General features: G+C 38.9%; 1 protein-coding gene across 2 annotated transcripts in view; it reads left to right on the top strand.

Moving 5' to 3' along the window:
* The first annotated feature begins 1533 nt into the window (after nucleotides 1–1533).
* The window catches only part of slc17a5 (solute carrier family 17 member 5), a 32783-nt gene continuing 10979 nt past the window's right edge, over nucleotides 1534–23337 (top strand). Inside the window, exons 1-8 of one of the 2 annotated variants that reach the window (XM_048531101.1) lie at nucleotides 1534–1675; nucleotides 5316–5509; nucleotides 10118–10351; nucleotides 11992–12079; nucleotides 13092–13178; nucleotides 16212–16330; nucleotides 17535–17693; nucleotides 22035–22167. In XM_048531101.1, the coding sequence (XP_048387058.1) occupies nucleotides 1588–1675; nucleotides 5316–5509; nucleotides 10118–10351; nucleotides 11992–12079; nucleotides 13092–13178; nucleotides 16212–16330; nucleotides 17535–17693; nucleotides 22035–22167 (1102 nt within the window). In that variant the 5' untranslated portion in view covers nucleotides 1534–1587. The remainder of the gene's footprint in view (nucleotides 1676–5315; nucleotides 5510–10117; nucleotides 10352–11991; nucleotides 12080–13091; nucleotides 13179–16211; nucleotides 16331–17534; nucleotides 17694–22034; nucleotides 22168–23337) is intronic. The other variant, XM_048531102.1, reaches the window with a different exon arrangement.

Below are 23337 nucleotides of genomic sequence, written 5' to 3' on the forward strand. Positions count from 1 at the left end.
ACCCTACTGTGCATCAGAAACGTATCAGAGATGACCACAAGACTACTCAGACCCCTAGGTATCAGAGTAGCCCACAAACCAACAACCACCCTGCCCCATACGTGCAACCAAAAAAAACTTAATATACAAAATACCTTGCAAAGACTGTGAAAAATGTTACACTGGCCAAACTGGAAGAAAATTGACAATAAGGATACACTAACACCATCCAGCCACCAACAGACATGACCCATTGTCACTGGCCTCAATACATGGATAAAGAAGGACACATGCGATGGGTACAACACATCCACAAAAGCACATGCCGAAGAGTGACATACTCTCTGATGAAGGGTCTAGGCCCGAAACGTCAGCTTTTGTGCTCCTGAGATGCTGCTTGGCCTGCTGTGTTCATCCAGCTCCACACTTTGTTATCTTGGATTCTCCAGCATCTGCAGTTCCCATTATCAGTGACATACCAGGGGCCTGGTATTCCAACTGTCACTCCGTCAACTAACACATTGAATTGGATGCAATATACAAGCCACTGAAAAGCAGAACCAGAAGTGATACCAACCACCCCAGCAAACTCAGGCATACAAATAACATTCTCGGAGATAGTAGGAACTGCTGATGCTGGAGTCTGAGATAATAAGGTGTACAGCTGGATGAACACAGCAAGCCAGACCCTTTCTTGCTCCTCATGCTGAACACAGCAAGCCAGGCAGCAGAGGAGCAAGAAAGCTGACGTTTCAGTCTGGACCGCGAAAAGGGCCTGGCTTACTGTGTTCATCCACCTCTACACCTTATTATCTGTTATAAATAACAAGCTGGTCGCAATACCATAACTTCACCGGAGGTGCACTGACCATGTTAATCAGCAGGGTGGCGAAACGTCTGCAACCAAACACAACGGCTCGGCAATAACAAAGTGTGAAGCTGGATGAACACAGCAGGCCAAGCAGCATCTCAGGAGCACAAAAGCTGACGTTTCGGGCCTAGCCTCACCACAACGGCTCGGCGAGCGAGTCTACAACCACAGCCTCAAATTTCCTAAATATGTGATTGTAACAGCACCCGAATCTACCCTACCGCTATTTATCACGACCCTGCCTACACTGTAAACCAAGCTGCTCAATATCGAGTTCCGGGGGAGTTTCAGTTTCTTCCAGTTAACTTTGGGAAGAGCAAAGGCATAATACGGTCGCAGTGACAAACTCCGTTCACTCTGCATCCCGCTACATGGTCACATAGTGGATTCTGTTTCTAATTTCCACGGAGGAAACCTGAGTTTCCAATTTCCAGCCTCCCTGCGGTATTTTACTTTTCTTTTGCTTGGCTATGAACTGCGTTTTCTGGGCTATTAGACATACGTCCGTCCATCCATCCATCCATTCCCAATGAAAAAAGAGAAAGTTGAGTGGACAGGCAGGAAGATGACAGACTATGCGGTTGTGACTCCAGTCTGATTGCTGAGACCGGGCACGTCTCCCTTCGTGCGCGGGCACGTCCCACCCGCCGGGGCGGCCACCACCACGGGCGCGAGCACGCGGCGGGAGCCATGGAGACGTGCGCGTGACGGGAAGGCCGGAGGTGGTGATCCGGGTGATGCAGGCAGTTGCTGCCGGCGGCTGGGAGATGGAGGATTCCGGGGATGAGGATATCCAGCCGCTCCTTGACGGAGAGCGGAGGAGAGGTGTGAGTGTGAGAGTGTGAGAGAGGGAGGTAGCTGGAGACTCTCGGAGGGCAGCATTTACCATTTCCGGCCGCAAAACACCTTGTTTCCTCTAAAGAAAACCAAAAGAACTGCGGACGCTGTAAAACAGGAACAAAAGCAGCTGCTGGAAAAGGTCAGCGGGTCTGGCAGCATCTATGGAGGAGAAAACAGAGTTAACGTTTCGGGTCCGGTGACCCTTCCTCAGAACTTATCTCCTTTTCCTCGCCGCCCCCGGAAGGACTTGCAACTGTTTTGTCACTTAATGCAGCATTGTCTGCTCGGCCCGTCGTAGCTGTGCTGGCTCTTAGGAAGAATAATCCCAGCCCCTTTTTCTTATGCCCAGAACGATAACATCTTTCAAAATGTTTTTCTTTAATCCAGATGTTCCCCCCCCCGCTTCTTTAAAAGTGCCGGTCCCCGGTTTTAACACCCTCTACTTCCTGATCTCCTCTCAAGTCGCAGTTTTATTTCTCCATCAGCACTGTCTGTGCTGTTGGATTTATCTCTTTTGTGTCTGTGCCCTGCACAGGAGGAGTCTGTTTAAAGTTCCCTGCTCAGGTGCTGACGTAAACTTGGTTTTTAATTTTCTTTTGCATTTCTCTGCTTGTACCTATGGTTGGAGAAGAACTGTTGTGAACTTTTTCTTCAGGGAATTCACTGCTCATAGAGTAGTGGAGGTTTACAGAAAATAAAAGGCCCTTTGGCCGACTGTGGCCACGTGGGTCAAAACAACTGTCTAACTAATCTAACTATCTAACCATTTTCCAGCACTTATTCTTCTTGAGGGTTTCTGCTTCAAAATACTTTACATGCACAGAGTTCAAAGTTACCGTTACTGTCTGAGTGAAAACATTTCTCCTCATATTCCATGTGGCCCCAACCTTAAATCTCTATGACACCTGTAGGGATACTTACTGCAAGCAAGAAGCCCATGTTCTTCTTTGAACCTCTCATTGTTTTGTATTACAAATTATTTAAACTGGGAATGCAGGGCTGCACGTGAATGGGACTGTATGTAATGTTTTATACATACACAATCTCTCCAGTGTGGAAGCAGGCCATTTGGCCTATCAAGTACATGCTGATCCTCCAAACAGCATCCCACCCAGGCCCACCCTGTTCTTATAATTTGCATGCCCAACCCACCTGGCCTACACATCCTTGGACACAATGGACAACATAGCATGACCAACCCCACGAAACTGCACATCTTTGGGTGGAAACTGGAGCACTCTGAGGAAACCCACTGAGACATGGGAAAAATGTGCAAACTCCATGACCAGTTTGCCCAATTGTGTGGTATCAAACCTAGGTCTCAGGTGCTGTGAGGTAGCAGAACTGACCACTGAGCCACCATGCTGCCCCAATTTTACTTTTATTTTTAGGGCAAAATGTGCTCTCAGGAACCTAAACTCTGGTTTGAACGAAGATTTCTAATGTCAGTGTTTGCTGAAAGGCATTTCACTAAAAGTCGTAAAGTTCATGAACGTAATCACAACTTTAAATGAAGACATCCGGTATTTATTTAGTTTCCTTTTGAAATTTGACTCTATTTCCCACTCCTCATTCAAGCATTCCAGATTATAATGAGTCTGGATTTTTAAGAGGAATCCTTGCTTTCACTTGGTTCTTTTGCCATTTGCATTTGAATTTTTTTTTTGCTTACTGATCCATCTGTCGATGGAAACGGTTTCTCCCGAACTACTCAATCAAAATGATTTTTAAAAACATTTATTTAATCTCTCAACGTTTGACTGAAGGAAATGACCCCAACTTTTCAAATCTCTCCATATAAAGTGGGATTAGTTTAGAATGTTATGGTCGGCACAAACCTGGTGGGCCAAAGGGCCTGTTACTGTGCTGTACTGTCCTAAGTTGTTCCCTGACTAAGCACCCCCGATCCCTGGCACCATTCCAGTAAGTCTCCATTGCATTTCCCAGGTTTTGACATCATCCAATTTGTGCTGAAAACTGAATATATTTTTCCACTTTTTGTTTCCTCTGTTTCAAAGCTCAACATAATGTTGTGTACATATTATCTTGCAGTGCAAAGTCAAAGATTCATTATGTCTTTCTTGAAACTTGTCTTGCTACCTTCAATTTGATTTATGTAAAATGGGGAATTTATGAAAGCTAAATGCTACAGAATAAATAACTTTAATTAAAAGTTTTACATGGTGAAATAGCAATTATTTGTAATATAAGGGCATTATACCTATCTCAGCCCAATAATACAGAACCTGTTCTGAGGAAGGGTCACCAGGCCTGACACGTTAACTCTGTTTTCTCTTCCACAGATGCTGCCAGACTTGCTGAGCTTTTTCAGCAACTTTGTTTTCGTTCCTGATTTACAGCACCCACAGTTTTCGTTTTTAATACAGAACCTTGTTAGTTAATATATTTTCTTTCTTAGTCATTGATAGAGGACTCATTTAATTAGTAAATGGAATTGGTGGATTGTAGCAAATTTATACGTGGTGGCAATTTGTAATGAGTGCTTGAAATCATATCATTCTAAAATGTTGAGCTCTGAACATTAATGTATCTGAATCGCTAGTTAATGTTTAAATTAAATACACCTAGTCTTTGTTTTAGGTTTCCTGATTATGCGTAATTAGATCTTAACAAATCATCCTTAATAAATCTATGATCGACCTCAATGACAAATGAATCATTGAGCGAGAGTTTTGCCATCATAGTTTTTCATATTGTAAAATGTTTTGTTAGACAAATCACCCTTAGCTTCTGTCTTCGTATAAGTTTCAAGACAGGATTTGAATGAAGAAATTGCAGTGCATTTGATTTTTTTTCATCTATCGAAAGCAATAATTTGTTGGTGGGCAAAACTATCTTCACTGTTAAAGTTGCAAGAGTTAGAATGGCTGATTCTGAAAGACTAGCTTTACAGCTATGAAACTTTGCCCTCATCTCCAAAGGTATCAGTGTTCAGTCTGGCATTGCTGCTTTTAATTCTAACCCATTGTGTTTGTTTTAAATCTTTCAGGAGGGTGGGCTGCTGTGAATGGCAGCAGTGTGTCTTTAATAGTTTATAATATAGAAAAAGGGACTGAAGGGGTTAGAAAAGCATTCAGAATAAAAAGCATTTTAAAGATTAACAGTGGAAGTAGAAGAGGATTAGTTTGTTTTTCAACACTGTTGTTCTATGGAAATATGCCACTACTTCAAATCTCTGCCTAAATCTCTAGCTTCATTACTAAATTTGAGATGGGATGTCATGTTAGATTTGGGGAGGCGATGGCCTAGTGGTATTATGGCTGGACTGTTAATCCAGAAACCCAGATAGTTTTCTGGGGACCTGGGTTTGAATCCTGGTGTGGCAGATGGTAGAATTTGAATTCAGTAAATATCTGGAATTAACAATCTAATGATGACTGTGAATCCATTGTCAATAGTTGGAAAAACCCATCTGGTTCACTAATATCCTTACCTGGTCTGGCCTACATGTGACTCCAGACTCAGAGCAATGTGGTTGACTCTTAACTGCCCTCTGGTCAATTACAAATAGACAATAAATGCTGCCTGGCCAGCGATGCCCTCATCCTGTAAATGAATGAATAAATAAAGGATTTATGTATTCTGTTCTCAATGTTCTCTTCAGTTTCAGCATGCTGCTCAGCTCGATGCAATTTGGCGATTTTGGCCTTTTGGGGATTTTTTGTTGTGTACGCACTACGTGTGAATCTTAGTGTAGCGATGGTCGAAATGTTGGATGATAATGCAACATTGTTGAAGAATGGGAGTGGTGAGGCATGTCCACCTCGTTCCAATTCTACTCAAAGTTATGTGAAAAAGGTAAGATGAACTGTCTCTAACTTACGTATCCAGATGAGATACTAAATTGGTATTGGTGAAAGGTAGTAAATGAACAAACCTTTTAGCACAATCGTTTTTTACAGAATGTGGATTTAGTTAACTTTATTTTTGCATATCTAATATTTCACAATTTGTATGGACGTGAGCTACTGCTCAAACCTGCTGCCGTTATGTAGGTGTCCATGGCTACATTATTAATTTAGTATTCCTGGTGACTAATGCAATGTACAGTTTAAGATACTGGTGTTCGGAATTCCCTTCAGTTATGTTGTTGGTCAGAGAGGAGAACCTTAACAGTGGCATTGAAATGACTGCCTGTGTACAGTTATTCAAAAGTATTTCGACTGTTGGGCTGGGCAGCTATTAATTATTTCCACTTAATGCTTTGACTCCTGACAGAATAAAACTAATTATTGAGTGAAGTCTGTAGTACAAAACAACTAGTGCTTTATCAAATAGCACCAGTGATTTCAGATGGGATCTGCTGTACTTGTAGCATTTAGCCATAATTTAGTTCTGTTAATAATTTACTTAATAAATAGGATTATAAGGTCGATGCCCAAGTCAAAACGACACTAGGTCCTAATCTTAATGCAACTCACTGACTGTTTAGTTTATTTGAAATGTGAGACGGTGCTTAGAATTTGATGATTTAGTTAGTGGTTATGTAATTTTGGGAGTTTAGAGTGGGTATCTTCATGATGGTTCCAGTAGTAGGAAGATGCAATTGGAGAGGATTGGTAATAGAGTTGGGAAAATTGGAGGTTGCTGTTGGAGATTACAACAGGGTGGGAATACCAATTGTGGAAGGGTTTCTGTAAGCCTCTGTAGCTGATCATTACAAAGTTGGATATTAGAAACATTGGCTATTTCTCCCTTCAAACCTGCTCTGCCATTCAGTATGATTATGATTGAACATCCAGCTCAGTAGTATCCTGTTCCCATTTTCTCGACATATCCTTGGGTCCTGCTGGTCCTAAAAATTATATCTAACTCCACCTTGAGAACATTCAATGTTTTGCTCTTAACAGCTTTTTGTGGCAGAGAATTGCACAGGCTCATCACTCTCTGGGTGAAGAAATTCCTTCTCATCTCAGTCCTCAATGGTTTACCCCATATCTTTAAACTGTAATTGTTTGTTCTGGACTCCCTGATCATTGGAAAACCCTTCCTGCATTTACTAGTCTAGTCCTGTTAGAATTTCATATTTTTCTGAGATCTTTCCTCATCCAGTCTGTCTTCCTATGTCAGTCATCCCAGGCATCAATCTGGTAAATCTATGTTCCACCCCCTGCATAGTCAGAACAGACAAGGAGCCCAAAATCCGCACAAAGCTTCAGGTGAGGTTTCACCAAGGCCCTGAATAAGTGCAAGACATCCCTGCTCCGTACTCAAATCTTCTCACTCTGAAGGCCAACAAATTATCTACCTTCTTCACCACCAACTGCACCTACATGCTCCCTTTCAGCAGCTGGTGTACAAGGACACCCAGGTCTTGTGCATCTCCTCCTTTTCTAATCTATTGTCATTCAGATAATAATCTGCCTTCCTCTTTTCACTAACAGGCTATTTTACTATTCATACATTTATACTGATGAACAAAAGCAGAGATGTAGAGCACATAGTGTGTTCAGCAATCCACTAACTGAAAAGAAACTGACATGACAGTACAAAAACTAAAATATCATCTCCTTCTCCAGCTAAGTATGTTTAACAAACATTTCAAAATAGGAATACTTAATGAAAGGAGAAGGTGTATTCTTTGTTATTTTCATTTAGCATTCGTACATAACAGTCATGACTGCTGTTGGCTAGTTGATGTTTGAAATGGCCTAGTAAGGACTCAGTTGTCACCAGTACCACCTTGACAGCAGTTTGGGATAAGCAATACATGCTGAGCTTAACAAGCACATTCCGTAAAATATTTAAAAAAAAACAATACAGTTCAATCATTTACCTTGAGAGATGGAGAGAATCAGCAGAGAATCATTGAGGGAGTTCAAGAATTTCAGTGAGAAATCAGGGAGAAGAGTGCCTACACTGTATTAGTTAGTCACCCAATAAACACAAGAGTCAGAGATAATGGGAACTGCAGATGCTGGAGAATCCAAGACAACAAAATGTGAGTTTGGATGAACACAGCAGGCCAAGCAGCATCTCAGGAGCACAAAAGCTGACGTTTCGGGCCTAGAGCCTTCATCAGAGAGGGGGATGGGGTGAGGGTTCTGGAATAAATAGGGAGAGAGGGGGAGGCGGACCGAAGATGGAGAGAAAAGAAGATAGGTGGAGAGGAGAGTATAGGTGAGGAGGTAGGGAGGGGATAGGTCAGTCCAGGGAAGACGGACAGGTCAAGGAGGTGGGATGAGGTTAGTAGGTAGGAGATGGGGGTGCGGCTTGGGGTGGGAGGAAGGGATGGGTGAGAGGAAGAACAGGTTAGGGAGGCGGAGACAGGTTGGATTGGTTTTGGGATGCAGTGGGTGGAGTGGAGGAGCTGGGCTGGTTGTGTGGTGCAGTGGGGGGAGGGGACGAACTGGGCTGGTTTAGGGATGCAGTAGGGGAAGGGGAGATTTTGAAACTGGTGAAGTCCACATTGATACCATTAGGCTGCAGGGTTCCCAGGCGGAATATGAGTTGCTGTTCCTGCAACCTTCGGGTCGCATCATTGTGGCACTGCAGGAGGCCCATGATGGACATGTCATCTAAAGAATGGGAGGGGGAAACACAAGAGTCATTCAGTTTTAAGTAGCAATGGCAGTCAAACCAGTTTTGGGACTGATATACTTTCAGGAGTGTCTTGTGGCTATTTGATTTCATATGTGGAGCACGTGATAAGATTTGTAGATGCAAGCTGGATGGCTAGTCAGTTTAACTTCAGTGATAGAGAAATTTCTACAAGAAGTTATTTGGGATAGAATTTAATAGTCACATGGAAAAATATGAATTGATTTGGAAAAGTCTGCAGGACTTGTTTAGGGAAAATGGAGTCTAACTGAAGTGCTGGAGTTTTTTGAAAAGGCAATATGGAGGATTGATGAGGCGAGCCTGTTTATATCGTGTGCATTACTTCTAAAAGGCATGTGATACAATGCCACACAACAGTCTTGGCAGGAAAGTTTATAGATCATGCGATAAAAGGGACCAGGTAGTAACCTGGCCTTTCCCACCAAGAAGATAAAAACTAGCAATGTTACAGGAAGACTAAGTTCTTCTGTTAAGTTGCAAATTAATGTTTTTTCCTTCATTATTGTTGGATCAATAATGTAAAATACCCTAACTAACCACATGATGGCACATTTGGGAAGGGTGTGAATGCATTGGAGAATGGTTCCAGGGATGAGACGATTTAGTTAAGTGGAAAGATTGAAGAATTTGGGACTGTATATTTTTGGAGTAGAGAAGGATAAGACAAAAACTAACAAGTTTTCAAAAATCATCAAATTTTCAAAATAGAAGCAATGTGCAGAGTTGGGAAGAAAAATCATGAGAATGGCATCAAGTTAAAATGCTGAGCAAACTGGTGCAGATGCAATAGCTTGCTTCTGCACTGTAACAGATCTGTGATAATGCAAGCTGCAACTTGATTTGAAAATTTAAAGTACTTTAATATTAATTTGAACAGTATGTACACTTTGTTAAGGGTATCTTACATCAGAACTACTTTGACTGCACTAAGTCTCACAAGTTAGAATAACACTCAAATTGTTTCCTATTAGGAGAAATCCAAAGGCACAGCATTACGAATCAAGAATTTCTCAGTAATTTACTGTACTCTGTCACAGGTTTACTATCAAACATTGTATTTCAAAGCTTCTTTCGAGATGACTTTTACACTTGCAAAAATTTTCAAGGTACCTTGAGGCTATTTTATTGAGCTTGAAGCCTTTTCCATTGATCCCGTACAAAGCCTAAGCATCCCAAATAACTCATTTTAAAGCTAACATTGTTTTGGTTCAGTAAAGTGATATCGCCCAGTTATAATGACGATACGCTTCAGAGAGACTTTACAGTACAGTTTTCAATCCCAGCACAGTTTCTCAATCCAATGCTAACAGGTAATCAAACTTGGATTTCTCCAATCAGGTGCTCTCTCCCATCTGGACTGTCCCAACAAGAAGAGAAAAACTAGCAAGGTTGCAGGAAGATTCAGTTCTTCTGTTATGTTGCACCGTATCTTGAAAAGAGAATATTAATGTTTTTCCTTCGTTATTGCTGGTTAACTATTCTGGAATACCCTAGCTAACCAAATGGTGGCACCATCAGCATAAGGTTCAAGAAGATCCACCTACCTTCTCAGGACAGTTTGGATTGGTAATGAATATAGTCTTAACCGTATCCTAAGTATGGACAGAAAAGTACATGTTCCATGGAAATTGGATAGTTGAAATATTCCTTCCAGGTGATATGTACAATAACTAGATGTTAGACCATTAAATTTATTACTGATTTGTAGAAGTTTAAATATTTTACATACTATGCACTTAAAACAAAATTTTTAGCCCGGTCGTCTTATCTGTGTTTTGAAATAAATAAGGTTAATTTTGCAGGACAAGTCTTTTTACTGGAAACTTTTCTTACTGTTTCCAACAGGGCAAGGTGTATAAGTGGAATTCGGACATACAGGGATGGATTCTTAGTGCTTTCTTCTTTGGTTATATCGTTACTCAGATACCAGGTGGATATCTAGCAGGTCGATTTGGAGGGAAGTTGTTACTTGGCTTTGGCATACTGGGTACTTCAGTTTTGACCCTCCTGACTCCTCCAGCAGCATCACTGAGTGCTTACTGTGTGATTGTGTTGAGGATTATTGAAGGTCTGGGAGAGGTATGGTGTAAGCTTTTTTTTCAAATGTTTAAACATTTTACTTGATTGAAACATTCAGATGTGTCTGCTGTTATAAATCATTAGTAACTCAACTGATTTTTGACTATTTGGCTTACATCGTCCTAGGAAGTATAGATCTTCATTAGGAAGGAAGACAGTGAAATTAGCACAATTTTTGAGTTTTTGTTTTAAAAAATGGCTTTTAAATTATGATGAATGGTTTTGAATTTTATCCTGTTATTTAAGTATAACCACTTTACTGAATTTCCACCTCCCATATCTGCTGTCGATAATGAACCATTGTCATGCAAACTAAATATGTCAGGCGATGAGGTCATATTGACATAAGTTCACGGAGGAGGGAAGAACGTTCTAAGATGTAACATATTACAAGAAAGTGTATTCTTTTGAATATAGAAATTATTTGAATACTTCCTGCAAATATCCTTGGACAGCCTTGATGATACAGTACTGACCATGTCCAAAAAAACACAATAGTATAGATGCTGGATGTCTGAAGTATAAACAAAAAATGCTGAAAGAACTGAGACGGTCAGGCCACATCTGTGGGTTGCAAAAACAGCTAACATTTTAGATTGAAGACCTTTTTTTTTGTTGGTTCTGTGCAAATTTTGAATTTGTAAATTAACATTTTTCTTCATTTGCTATTAGGTTCAGGTTTCATATGAAGAAGTGACAAATGAACTTCCTTTTCTATAGAATTTGTCTCATGTTGGAACTTAGAGAATTATTTCTGCAATTATAGATCCTCAGTCAGGATGCTTTGGAAAAGTGTAAACCTTTGTCATTAGAAATACTATTGTTATAAAATTTTCATAAATGATTTTAATGTTTAGAAGTCACTTTCCAACATTGCTACTAAATTTTTATTGATATATAATATTGAAATATATCATTTGATAAATCAATGAAAGTGTGTGAATATGCAATGTTTAGAAAAAACCCTTCGTTTTTAAAATAACTGAAAATGTTGGAAATTAAGTCTGGCAGCCTCTGTGGAGAAAGAAATAATATTTAATGTTTTAGGTCACTGTCCTTTTTGATTCCTGCAACAACTCTATATAATAAGATTAGCAAAACATTCGAAGATTCTTCAAGACCATATAAAAATAAAAAAGGAACCAAGCCAAAGAAAGAAAAGTGATAAAGCTTCTTCAAAGAGGTCAATCTTAAATGGAACGGAGCAGAGAGATTTAGGGAGGAAATGGTTTGGGAATTAGACACATGAAGATACGGTCATGAATGGTGGGGTGGGAGAGGCAAAACAGAGTTCTTCGGACTGGTATAAAAGATTATAGCAAGCATTTACAATTGTTGACTCTGGAAATAAGAAAGACATCATTAAACATCTCTAAACATTTCAGCAACAGGTGGGTTGAAGCAATGAGCAATACTGTAGAAGCAGAAGAAGGCTGTTTTGGTGGTGGTGATAATAGTTTGGTTTCAGAGAATGACAAAATTTTGAATGGTCTAGTTCAGCCTGACTGGCCAAGGATGTGAATAGAATTGTTGACGAGTGAGTAGAGTTTAAAGTAGTGGATTTTTCTTCTCAATTTGGCTGTCACTGGTTATTTTAAAACGTTAAACATTTTCTTGTGTCTATTTTAATTATGTAATAGGGTGTGACCTTCCCTGCCATGCATGCAATGTGGGCTAAATGGGCTCCCCCTCTAGAACGGAGTACACTCGTCAGTTTATCATATGCAGGTGAGTTCATTCATAGAATCACAGAATACCTACAATGTGGAAGCAGGTCATTCATCCCATCAAGTCCACACTGACCCTCTGAAGAGCATCCCACCCAGACCTAACCCCATAACCCTGCATTTCCCATGGTTAATCCACCTAGCCTGCACATCTCTGGATGCTATGGGCAATTTAACATGGCCAATCCACCTAACCTGCGCATCTTTGGACTGAGGGAGAAAACTGGATCACCCGGAGGAAACCCACGCAGCATTGCCTGAGGGTGAAATCGAACCTGTGACCTTGCTGCTGTGACAGCAGTGCTAACCACTGAGGCACCATGCTGCCCATTCCATTTAAAATTATTCTGCTATACATTGTGTTGAACCTACTAAAGGTGGCCCTGAGCGAATGGAGTCAATGTTAGTCATCATTTTTGTTTTAAAAGTGTAATTGTCAGTTGCATAATCAACTCACTCAAATTTTTTCACCTTTTTAAAACCAATATCTTGATAATCTAGACACTTGGCATTTAAACAAAAACAAATCTCAAAACATGAAATTATTGACATTTGTTTTTTGTATTTTAAAAGGCATCCTGATTGTGAAACACTGTCCTTCACAGTTTCCTTTTTTTGTTTTCTGCTCAGTCAGTTCTTGGGTCAAGCTGCGTTCATTGTCTGATCCACAGTGTTCAATTGTGTTCCACATGGTGCATGTGTTTCTAAATGGAAATGTAATTATCTGTGTCTGGTTTTAACCTCTTTGTGCCAGTATTTATGCTGGATATACACACAAAATATTTTGAATTTTTGTAGTTCCATTATTTTATTATTTGCAATAAATTTGTTGATTGTGGGAAAATATTCTGTCCAATTTATATAAAGTGAAAGTGAGACTTGTGGTGTAGATGTTCACTCACATTTGATGGACTGTTTTAGATGAATTGTTGATGGTGGGTATCCATTTAGTACCCAGAATAGTTGGCAAGTAGTGGAGTGGTTTCTAAATTTGGAGTCTTATTACTTCCTAGGTGCACAATTTGGAACAGTTGTTTCCCTCCCATTGTCTGGAATGATTTGCTATTACTTGGATTGGTCATATGTATTCTATACATTTGGTAAGATTTTCTAATGGTATCATTATAAAACATCTTGCATGCAATGTATTCCCTCTCTGGTATTTTACTTCTTTTGCTTCCCTTCTACACTGCCTTTGTCATATGGCTGCTGTTTGCTGTGTAGTTAGGAGTATGTTTTAGTGAAGCAGGAAGGAATGTTTCCTGCGAAATATTTTTTCCCTGTTCATTTGTTAATAGATTATCAGTACACAGGCCACTCTGCTTGTAAATATTTAATTCATCAGTTGCCATTTTTTGCTAATCTCATTGTGTGTTGTCCAGCAGGACTCCTTCAATAGGAATCAGAAGCTGGAATCATTGCTACTGTTTTTGACCTCCTCCTGTGCTGAGATGGATAATAAAATCCCTTTGCAGCTCATGTCAGAAGTAGCCAGCTTCAAGGGTTATACTCCAGACTCTCCTGATGGTTCTGCTGGTGTACACTGACTCGAAGTGAATTTATTATTCTTGTCCTAACAGAAGTCCCAATAATCTAAATCCTCGATGGAAATTTAGATTCACTTGACACATCTTGACACCTGTAATTATGTGGCTCTGCTTTTTAATGAGAATATGGATTGAAGTTCTTTGTTTGTAGTAAATGTAATTAAAATGATGAGCAGTATTTTTCACAGGAGAAAGGCCATGTGTAGAAAGTTCTTTCGTGGTACGTACAATTCTGCAGTTGGTTTCAGGCCTTCAGTCTGATGAAAATACTTTCTTAATTGCATCTTCAATATTAAGGCAAACAGTCATATTTTACGACAAATTCTCATATTTGTAATTCTTATTTTTCTATACAAATGCTTATTATATCATTTGTTATGTGGTGGAGGCCTACCTATTCATAGCTTTGGAGATCTACCAGCGGGGAAAAAAATCCATTAGCTACAAAGTTGGTTTCATTATATTTCACCCTGAACATATCTAGAGTTGCCTCCGATGCGTCAGAGATCAATGATTCTTTCATGGGTCTCGAACTGTAGCGAGCTATGTAAAAACAGAACTAGATTCAATTGTGGATATATTAGACTAATTTGATATGAATTATTTATTGTCACGTGTCACTTGTTACAAAATACAGTGAAAATTGTTGTATAGTGTCCCCACTCTCTGGCGCCATGTTAAAACCTAGAATATAAAGGCAGAAAATGAGCAAATAAAGAAAGTGTCCAACTTTACAATCCTTCTTAAGAGCTCTGTGATGGGCCTGGTGGTCAAGTATGAGTCGCCTTCACTGGGCCGTTGCTGCTAGAACAAAAGTCGCCACTCTTCAGCACCATCTCACCTCCACTGATGCCTTTGCTGGATGTTGCCACTGCAGATGCCACTGATACTGCTGGGTTTCATACTGGGCCCAAACCAGCCTCTGTGGCCACCTCCATGAATCTGCGCTGGACGCAGACACTGCCAGGAACCAAACATGCCTCCGCACAGCAGCAATGGGTTAGTGCTAGGACCACCTCAATGTTGGAGAAACCGCCAGAAACCCAAAGTTGCCTCCCCCACTGTCACAAGTCTGCGCTGCTAGGCCTACTTGCTGATGTTGCCACAACTGAGCTCTTCACCAAGAAATAAGCAAAATAAGATAAATTAGGAAAGAAAGAAGAGAGGAAAAAATAGAAGAAATGAAAAGAAAACTGGATGGAGCAGTCGAGCCCGAGGCACGGAGGTCCTACTCTGCCACCATCTTACTGGAAGACTGCCAGATTTATATTATAATTTTGTCTAGAGACTAGTAATTTTTAAAAATAAATGTGAGATCCTAGGGACTTAGTAAAAGAATAAAGACACAATATTCCCCTGTTTTGATCAAAAACTTTTTAAAAAATATTGATGAGTTTGATATAGGTAAGAGACAAACTATGGTAGAACATCTGTCACAGCCCTTCAAAAGCGAATGCAGTTAAGACAAACGGCACAGATTTTTCAGCACTTTTTACCATACATATGTACAGACAGACATGTGTGACAGTACAAAAGATTTTACAGTTCCACTCTTTAGAAGATGTAGCTTAGAACTCCTTCAAACAACACTGTCACGGATTACCTCAGTGATTGCTCAGGCTCTAGTAGTTCACTTTTCTGGGTCTACACTGCCCTGGATTCTGGAAACTACGCTATATCACTTACACTTAGACATAACTCCAGCCTTTCACAGCTGCTGGCTTCACTAAACCTGTCTTTTCCACTTGCTCAAATGGACCAAGCAATATTGCTTGTGGGTTTTTCATTTCCCATCCCTAGCTGTACTGAAATATTACAGACTCTTTCAGAGCCCCTCACAGCTTGCAGGACTTTTCTGAACCCTGCCTTCAGCACTCCTTTGGCTCTGACTGCACAAAGCTAATTGACTTCTCTCAGTTCCACTGACACAGAGCTTTTTCAGGAGCACATCTTAACAGCAGCACATTTTTGTATTGATCCTGCTTGTATTGACCCTGTTGCTCTATCAAACTGACTGTAACCTTGAACTCCACATCAATCATCTTTAAACTCTTTTGAGTGAACTATTCTTAGCATTTTACAAAATCTTTGGTTGTAGTGTGTGGGGATGCTGCTACAGCATACCCTGTAGGGAACAGTGCAGTAATTTACAGGAAACTTAGAGTTTCCGCATTAATCTGTAATTTTGTTGACTGTTGAAGAAGTCACAATGGACACTGATAATTTTAGTGTCACGGCCACTAGCAATTTTTGTTATAAATATGAATACATTGAAAGAAGACACTGTTTTGAATAGTTCACTCAAAAGAGTTTAAAGATGATTGATGTGGAGTTCAAGGTTACAGTCAGTTGGACAGAGCAACAGGGTCAATACAAGCAGGATCAATACAAAAAAGTGCTGCTGTTGAGATGTGCTCCTGAAAAAGCTCTGTGTCAGTGGGACTCAGAAGTCGATTAGATTTGTGCAGTCGGAGCATACAACTATGCATACCAATTTGTGAGAATTTTAAGATATTAAAAGATTATGAATCATTTTGCTGTATAAATCTCTGCATTTTATGTTCTAATAGCTTTTTTTAAAATCAGGTGCATTTGGAGTGGCCTGGTGCCTGTTATGGTTCATGATGGCTAGTGACTCACCAGAAACCCACAAAACTATATCCCAGACTGAGAAAACGTATATAATTGCTTCACTTCGTGGCCAGGTAGGATGTGGGAAGTCATAAGAAATTGTTGATTGAAGTAATACCAAACAAAAATCTGTTATTTTCCATCTTAAATTTCAGTTGACTCAGCATCCACAGGCTTTTGGATTGGACATTTTCACTAATCTGAGGTCATAAAAAGACAGCTCTCTGAAAGTTTTAGCTCTGATTTTAATATTATTCTGGATTAATTAACCAGAGAAAACTGCTTATGTTACATGCCTTATCAAATTCTCTAATCATCTCACCCTGCCCTTATGATGGAAGTAAGGCAAAGCAACTGAAGACTGTTCAGACATAGATGTTGCCCTAAGAAATCTTGCATTGAATTACTGGAGCTGAGATTATTAGCCTCCAACAACTACAATTATCTTCCTTTATATCAGTTTTGATGACCAGGGTAGTGGCTATGGAATTCAGCTATTTTGTTTATAATGGAGTCTCAAACAGAGTAGTGCCTGCAAGACCTAAACTTGACATAAGTGAGCAGGTTATTGTTGAGTGCTGCTTGTTAGAACTGCAGGCAATTCCTTCCAGCTCCGTGGTGGTTATTGGGAGTATTCAACTGAAATGGACTTGATTGACTTTTTATTGACAGGACACACCTGCATGATTTTTCTGGGATATTCAAATTACATTTCCAATTGTGTTTCTTTCCTCAATACGGTATGTTCCTTCCTTTGGTAATAATTTGTTAGCTATTGATCTTGCAGAGTAAAGTGGACAAGCCAAAGAATACTTTGTCTTGAATTGTTAGTTGAACAAACTCTAAGACTGAACTGAGGCTTCTGTGCTTATCATGAACAGGAGAAAGTTACTTCGGTTCAATTGTTCTTCAAGAGTAGTTTTAAAATTCTATGTAAAAATACAAAAAAAGTTTTAAAAATAATCAAGATAACAAAGTGTGGGGCTGGATGAACACAGCAGGCCAGGCAGCATCTTAGGAGCATAAAAGCTGACATTTCGGGCCTGAACCCTGATGAAGCATCTGTAGTTCCCGTTATCTCTTTAAAAATAATCAACGTTGTTTAAACTTAACACCAAAATGTATTTCATGGCAAAACATAAGGCAATAGACAAAAATAATATTCAGTTTAATTTACTTGTAGTATCTTTTTTTGTTCGTGTTGGTGTTAGTCTTTAGGGTTGTTTTCTCCTTCAATTTTAATAACTTCTCCAGTTTTGTTTTATTTCATTTCTGTAGCATTCTTTGAATAATGCTGTGCCCTGGAAATCTCTTTGGACATCTTTGCCACTTTGGGCTATCATCGTTCCTCATTTTTGCTACAACTGGACTTTTTACACATTATTAACACTGCTGCCAACATACATGGAAGAAATTCTACAATTCGACATTAAAGAAGTAAGTCTGAAAAGATTATTATTTTTATCTTATTTAGAATGTTGTCTTTTTTGTTTTCTCCCAAGTTATCAATCAAAATGGAGCTAAATAATGTATTCCAGTCTCTTTGAATTGTTTTGAAAAGCATTGCAGTATGTTGTAGATTGTGGCTTCACTAAAATTATTTTTAATGATGCTATCGCTAAAGATATGATCATCACCACTTTCACTGCCCTTAATAATGCTCATATTATTTATTTAACTTTGATCATTCCAGCACCAGCTGGCAAATACTAGAAGCTTATTATTTGGAGCTATTCCCCCTCATACATTTTCAGGATTTGTGCCATTTATTTGTCCTTAGTTCAGTGTCATCAATTAATTCTGCAAATTGACCTCCATTAAGAGCAGAAATATGCTATTCAGCCCATCAAGTTTACCTTTCGAATGAGATCATGGCTGATCTAATGATCCTTAATTTCACTTTGTTGCCTTTCACCCACACCCCTTGATTCATTTACTGATTAGAAATTTGCGTATCTCAGCACTTAATGACAAAGTTTCTACAGCCCTCTAATAGAGAATTCCACTGATTCGCTACTCTGAGTGAAGAAATTCTTCCTCATGAACTAGTGACATCTGGTCTATATGCATGAGAAGTTTTAATCATTATCTTGTCAGTATTTTTGGAGCTGAGCAGAAAAAGTCCTGGGGTGATAGGGATTTGTTTGCATTGGGTGAGTCTTAGGATTGGACAGAGTAAACATTGAGAAGCATGAATTTCCTTTCTGTTTGGAAGGGTCAGAATTTTTTATGCTTGTATATGTAGGTGCGGGGGTGAAGGTGGACTCATAGCTTGGAAAACCTATGTATTTTAGTTTGCATATATCCTGGTAGAACTTAGATGAGTGAAACAGATTCTCATGAAGAAAGTGCACAGTTTAGAATTGCCAGGAAATAACTTACCTCAATGGAAGGATTTTAGTTTGAAAATTCTACACCAGAAGTTAGGTTAGAACTCTTAAGTGGAAGAATTATTTGAAGCTGAGAAAACCTAAGCTCAATTACGTTACTACTTAAGGAAATGGCTATCAAACTCTCAAGACTGGGAACTGAAAGAAACAGTTAGGTTGATCTTATAGATATGGTAAAGAAGAGAACCCTCTGGTTTTTGAGTATCTTAGGTATTGAGATGGATGGGATTGAATTTTTACTGAGTTTCAAAATGTTTCAATTTGTAGGCTCTAAATAGTTTGGGTTAATTTAATTTGTGCTTTTGCATAATAAACTTATGTTTAATTATTTAATTAATTGTTGAATTAATTTTTATTTTATTTTAGTGAAAGACCACTTGTTAAATAGAAACAACACATCTGACTTGCATGCTGCCATGTGAACTGCAATTTCTTTACACAAAAGTTTTTTTTAAACAACTTAGATTTGGCAAAGAGAGCAGCTGTAAAAAAAAGTTTACCAATGATTTGAAATTTAACTAACCTCATCTTTGTCTGCTATTTCGCTAAGTGTCAGGAAATCTTGGGATGGTGAAATGGGCAGAAGCATGACAAATGGACTTATATGTGATGTGCTGCACTTTCGGAGAACTAATATGGGAAGACAAAAAATATTACTATAAGTGGCAAGATTTTGAAAAGTGCAGATGAGCAGAGAGACCTCTATATCCTTGTACGCAAACCGTAAACATAACTTTTTAAAAGTCCTATTGGTTTATTAACAGAAGAATAGGCTGTAACAGCAAGGAGCTCATGCTGAAACATTACCAAGCATGTGGCATTTTTTTTCCCCAAGACTAATTTGTTTTTATCCATCATCCACACATCTATAAGCATGCCACAGACAAAATGACTCGGTTGACTACTAACCTGGTCCTATTTGAATGCCTTTACCTATCATTGGTTGGCTATGTCATAATTTCACTTCTGTATGAGGTTTCATTTGGTGATAATCATGACTTTGAAAGTTTTGATTTTGCCACATTTAAATGTCACTGCAGATGCAGAGTAATTTTACGTATTAAAAGTCAAGTGATTTCTCAGGGCATTCAATCGACAAAACACAGGAACATAAGAACGTGAGTAGGCTCTTAGCCCCAGGACCTGTTCAACTGGGGTAATCTAAAATTTAACCCTTTAAACCTATCCCTGAATACATATAGCTAGAGGGGAAAAAATGATCTCGAACTTAAAGTCTGGGTATCATTCTGATAAAGTTTATAGTGCCCTTTATCCAAGGCTAGTATATTTTCTCTTAAGGTATGGTGCCCAGAACTACTGAGTACACTAGCTGTGGTACAACCAGTACTTTGTATAACTAACTTCTATCCCCTTGTGTTCTAGTCCTCTAGATATAAAGCTTTGCATTACATGAGCCTCCTTGTGAATTCCGTACCTGTCCATGACATTTTAATACCCTGTGTGTAATTAATATAAATGGTAAAGAACTGCCCTTTTTTATAAGGATTTCACATTTAAGAAGGACAGTGCTTTCTAAGAAACAAAACCAGAAATTGCTGGAAAAACTCAGCAGAAGGGTCATTGAATCTGACGTGTTTTCTGTCTACAGATGGTGCCAGACCTGCCTTGTTTTTCCAGCAAGTTCAGGTTTTGTTTCTGATTTCCAGCATCTGCACTAGCTAGTAGCTTTTTGTTATCCTTTTTAAGTTCTTTTTTTATGACAGATATGATGTCCACAAATTGAAATTGGAATGCAGAGTAAAATTGTAAAACTTGCAGATTATGTTGTGTTAAACAGTGAGAATACCCATCAATTACAAGGGGCATTGTTAGGCAGAATGGAAACAGGTGGCAAATATGGAGAAGTGTGAGCTGATGAATTTTCGCAGACAGGTTAGGGAGAGGCCGTATATACTTTATGGCATAATTCTACAGACTATAGAGACCAAGGGTCTTTCAAATACATAGATCTATGAAGGTGATGGAATATATTGAGAGGGCAGTTATCAAAGTTATGGGGTTTTGGCCATTGTTAATAGGATTGAATTCAAAACCAGGGAGGCTTTGGTGGACCTTTTATAAAATACTGGTTAGACCACACCTAGAAGATCACGTCTAGTTCTGGTTGTGACACGTTAGGAAGGATGCAACGGTCCTCAAAAGGATGTAGCGGAGATCTATCAGAATGGTTCTAGGGATAAGGATTTTAGTTACAAGATTGTTCTTCTTGGAGCAACAGTGATTGATAGGAGATCTGATAGCGGCGCATAAGCTTATGACAGGCTTAGGTGAAGTTGATGAGAAAAATCTATTCCGGTTGGTTTGTGGTACAAGGACAAGGAAGCAGCTTTGGGATAGAGATACAGAGGATGAGAGAAAGAACTTTGTAATAATATAGTTGAGCAGTAGTGATCTGGAACTCTGCCCATGTAAGTACTGGAATTGGATGTGATCAATGATTTCAAAATTAAATTTGATGGGCTCTTAAGGGAGATAAACTTAATGACTTTGATCCTAAGTGTGGATCACCTTCCATTCGAAATGTAATAAGCTATTTAACCGATCATGGAACTGAAACATGCATGTGATCAATCAGCAAACTTTTACTGAGCAAAGGCAGTTGATGCTTGAAAATTAGATTACATACATACTCGGATAATTCTTTGTGCAACCTGATATGGAACAACATCTCTATGTAAACTTGTGCTTGTCCAAAACACTGCTCATACTTGCATCGAATCCAATTCATGTGTCACCCTGGTATCAGCTGACTTACGTTGGCTCCCAGTCCGACAATTGCGTTTTTTTTTGTTAAATACTGATCTCAAATTCTTCCATGGCTTCCCCTACCCATCAGCATCTCTTTATTTTCTCTATACCTAAAGTCTTTGAGATCCTTGAGCTCCTCCATTTTTTTTTGCACATCCCTAATTTTAATTGCCTTGATAATTGACAATTGTGTTTTCAACTGATTGGGCTCCAAACTCTTAATTACTTCCCTAAAACTCTCCACCTCTCACCTCCTTTCAGGCACTCCTTAAAATCTACTATTTTGATCAAGCTTTTAGTCATCTATCCCCATAGTTCCTTCTGTGGTTCAGTGACAAATTTAATTAACACACTCATGAAGTGCCTTGAAACATGTTTCTACATTAACAATTTACATAGCACATTCAGTCTGTGTTGAGCAATGTAATTTGAGTTACTATTCTAGACTTTTGTTTGACAGAAATAGTTTCCCTTCAAAGATTGTTGGGGTAAAGTCCATTGGTGGGCAGATTTTCAATGGCCAATGGATGAACATTATTTATTGTTTTATTCTTGTGCTCATGTTTTAATTTGTGCAGAATTTTGTACTGCAATATAGCTAATCACTCTATTTATGTAGAATGGCTTTTTATCAGCCCTACCGTATTTCTTCTGTTGGATGGTGATGATTACTACTGGGTTCATTGCTGATTACCTGATAAAAAAACACAATTTTACTACATCTGCTGTTCGTAAAATGTTTACCATTATAGGTAAGATGTTTCAAATTTTAATTTTTCATGGATGAAAACACTTTTGAGAAATATATTTTTAAATGCTGGTATAGAAATCGGCGATAGTGCAAACAATTCTGATGAAGGGTCTAGGCCCAAAACGTCAGCTTTTGTGCTCCTAAGATACTGCTTAGCCTGCTGAGTTCATCCAGCGTCACACTTTGTTATAGTGCAAACATGTTGGTTCAGAATATAATGGTATTGGGACTCCAACAAAGTTTGATGGGATTGGGTGGAAAAGAGGAAATCTGTGGTGGTGTAGGCCCGAAGAATCAATATATAGCATCCGTGTCAGTGGAAATGCAATAGCTATGTGGATGGATATGCAGATGGATTTCACATTGGCAGTTAATTGGCAAAATGAAGCAAAGGATGTTGTTGGGTAGGTTATTGGCTGAAAACAGGACATTATTTGCAACATTTTCAAGTTTGCGCACACTACACAAATAGAAGATAGTGCATATGAATAACAGAGACCACATTTTGGATCTTGGAGATGGTTGGTTGTTGGGTGGAGTTGAATTTCACTGCACAGCTTGAGAATGGAAGTGAAGAAACAAATGATTCAAAGAGTAATTCAGCAAAGGTCAAGGGCTTATTGTGTAAAATTGGTTAATCTTTGTTAGGCTATGGTTTTCTTTCTAAAGAAAGTAAATAAGATTAGCAAGAGTTTTTTTTAAAGCGTATTAATCAAAAAAGCCAACTTTTTTTACATATATGACACTGGTCAGGTTCCATCTGATTAATTTTTGGGTAGAATTGACTAGGAATTGGAAACTTTACCAGCATTCATAAAGCTGTGGACTAAACTACAGGGGGTTCTGCTTTAATGCAATAGTTGCATTCCAGCATAACATCACATTATAGAAAATCGCACTATATAAATAATGGGGTCAATGGGAAAAGCGGGCTTGCATTCCTTTTAAATTCTTCCTTACCTGTATAGCTTCATTCTAATAGCTGCAATAATTATAATGACAGTTTATCAGACAGGTGATGTTGCAGAGAGGCAATACATTTACGAATCTAACCTTGTATTTATAATGAAGTGACAGCTGGGCTTTAACTAGAGTCCTGCCATGAGAAATCCCAGCAATGGTCAATATTGCATGAAAGTGCTAGCATGATCCATAAGAGATGAGCAGTGCA

Source organism: Stegostoma tigrinum, chromosome 4 (genome assembly GCF_030684315.1).
Source record: "Stegostoma tigrinum isolate sSteTig4 chromosome 4, sSteTig4.hap1, whole genome shotgun sequence".
NCBI classification, from domain to species: domain Eukaryota; kingdom Metazoa; phylum Chordata; class Chondrichthyes; order Orectolobiformes; family Stegostomatidae; genus Stegostoma; species Stegostoma tigrinum.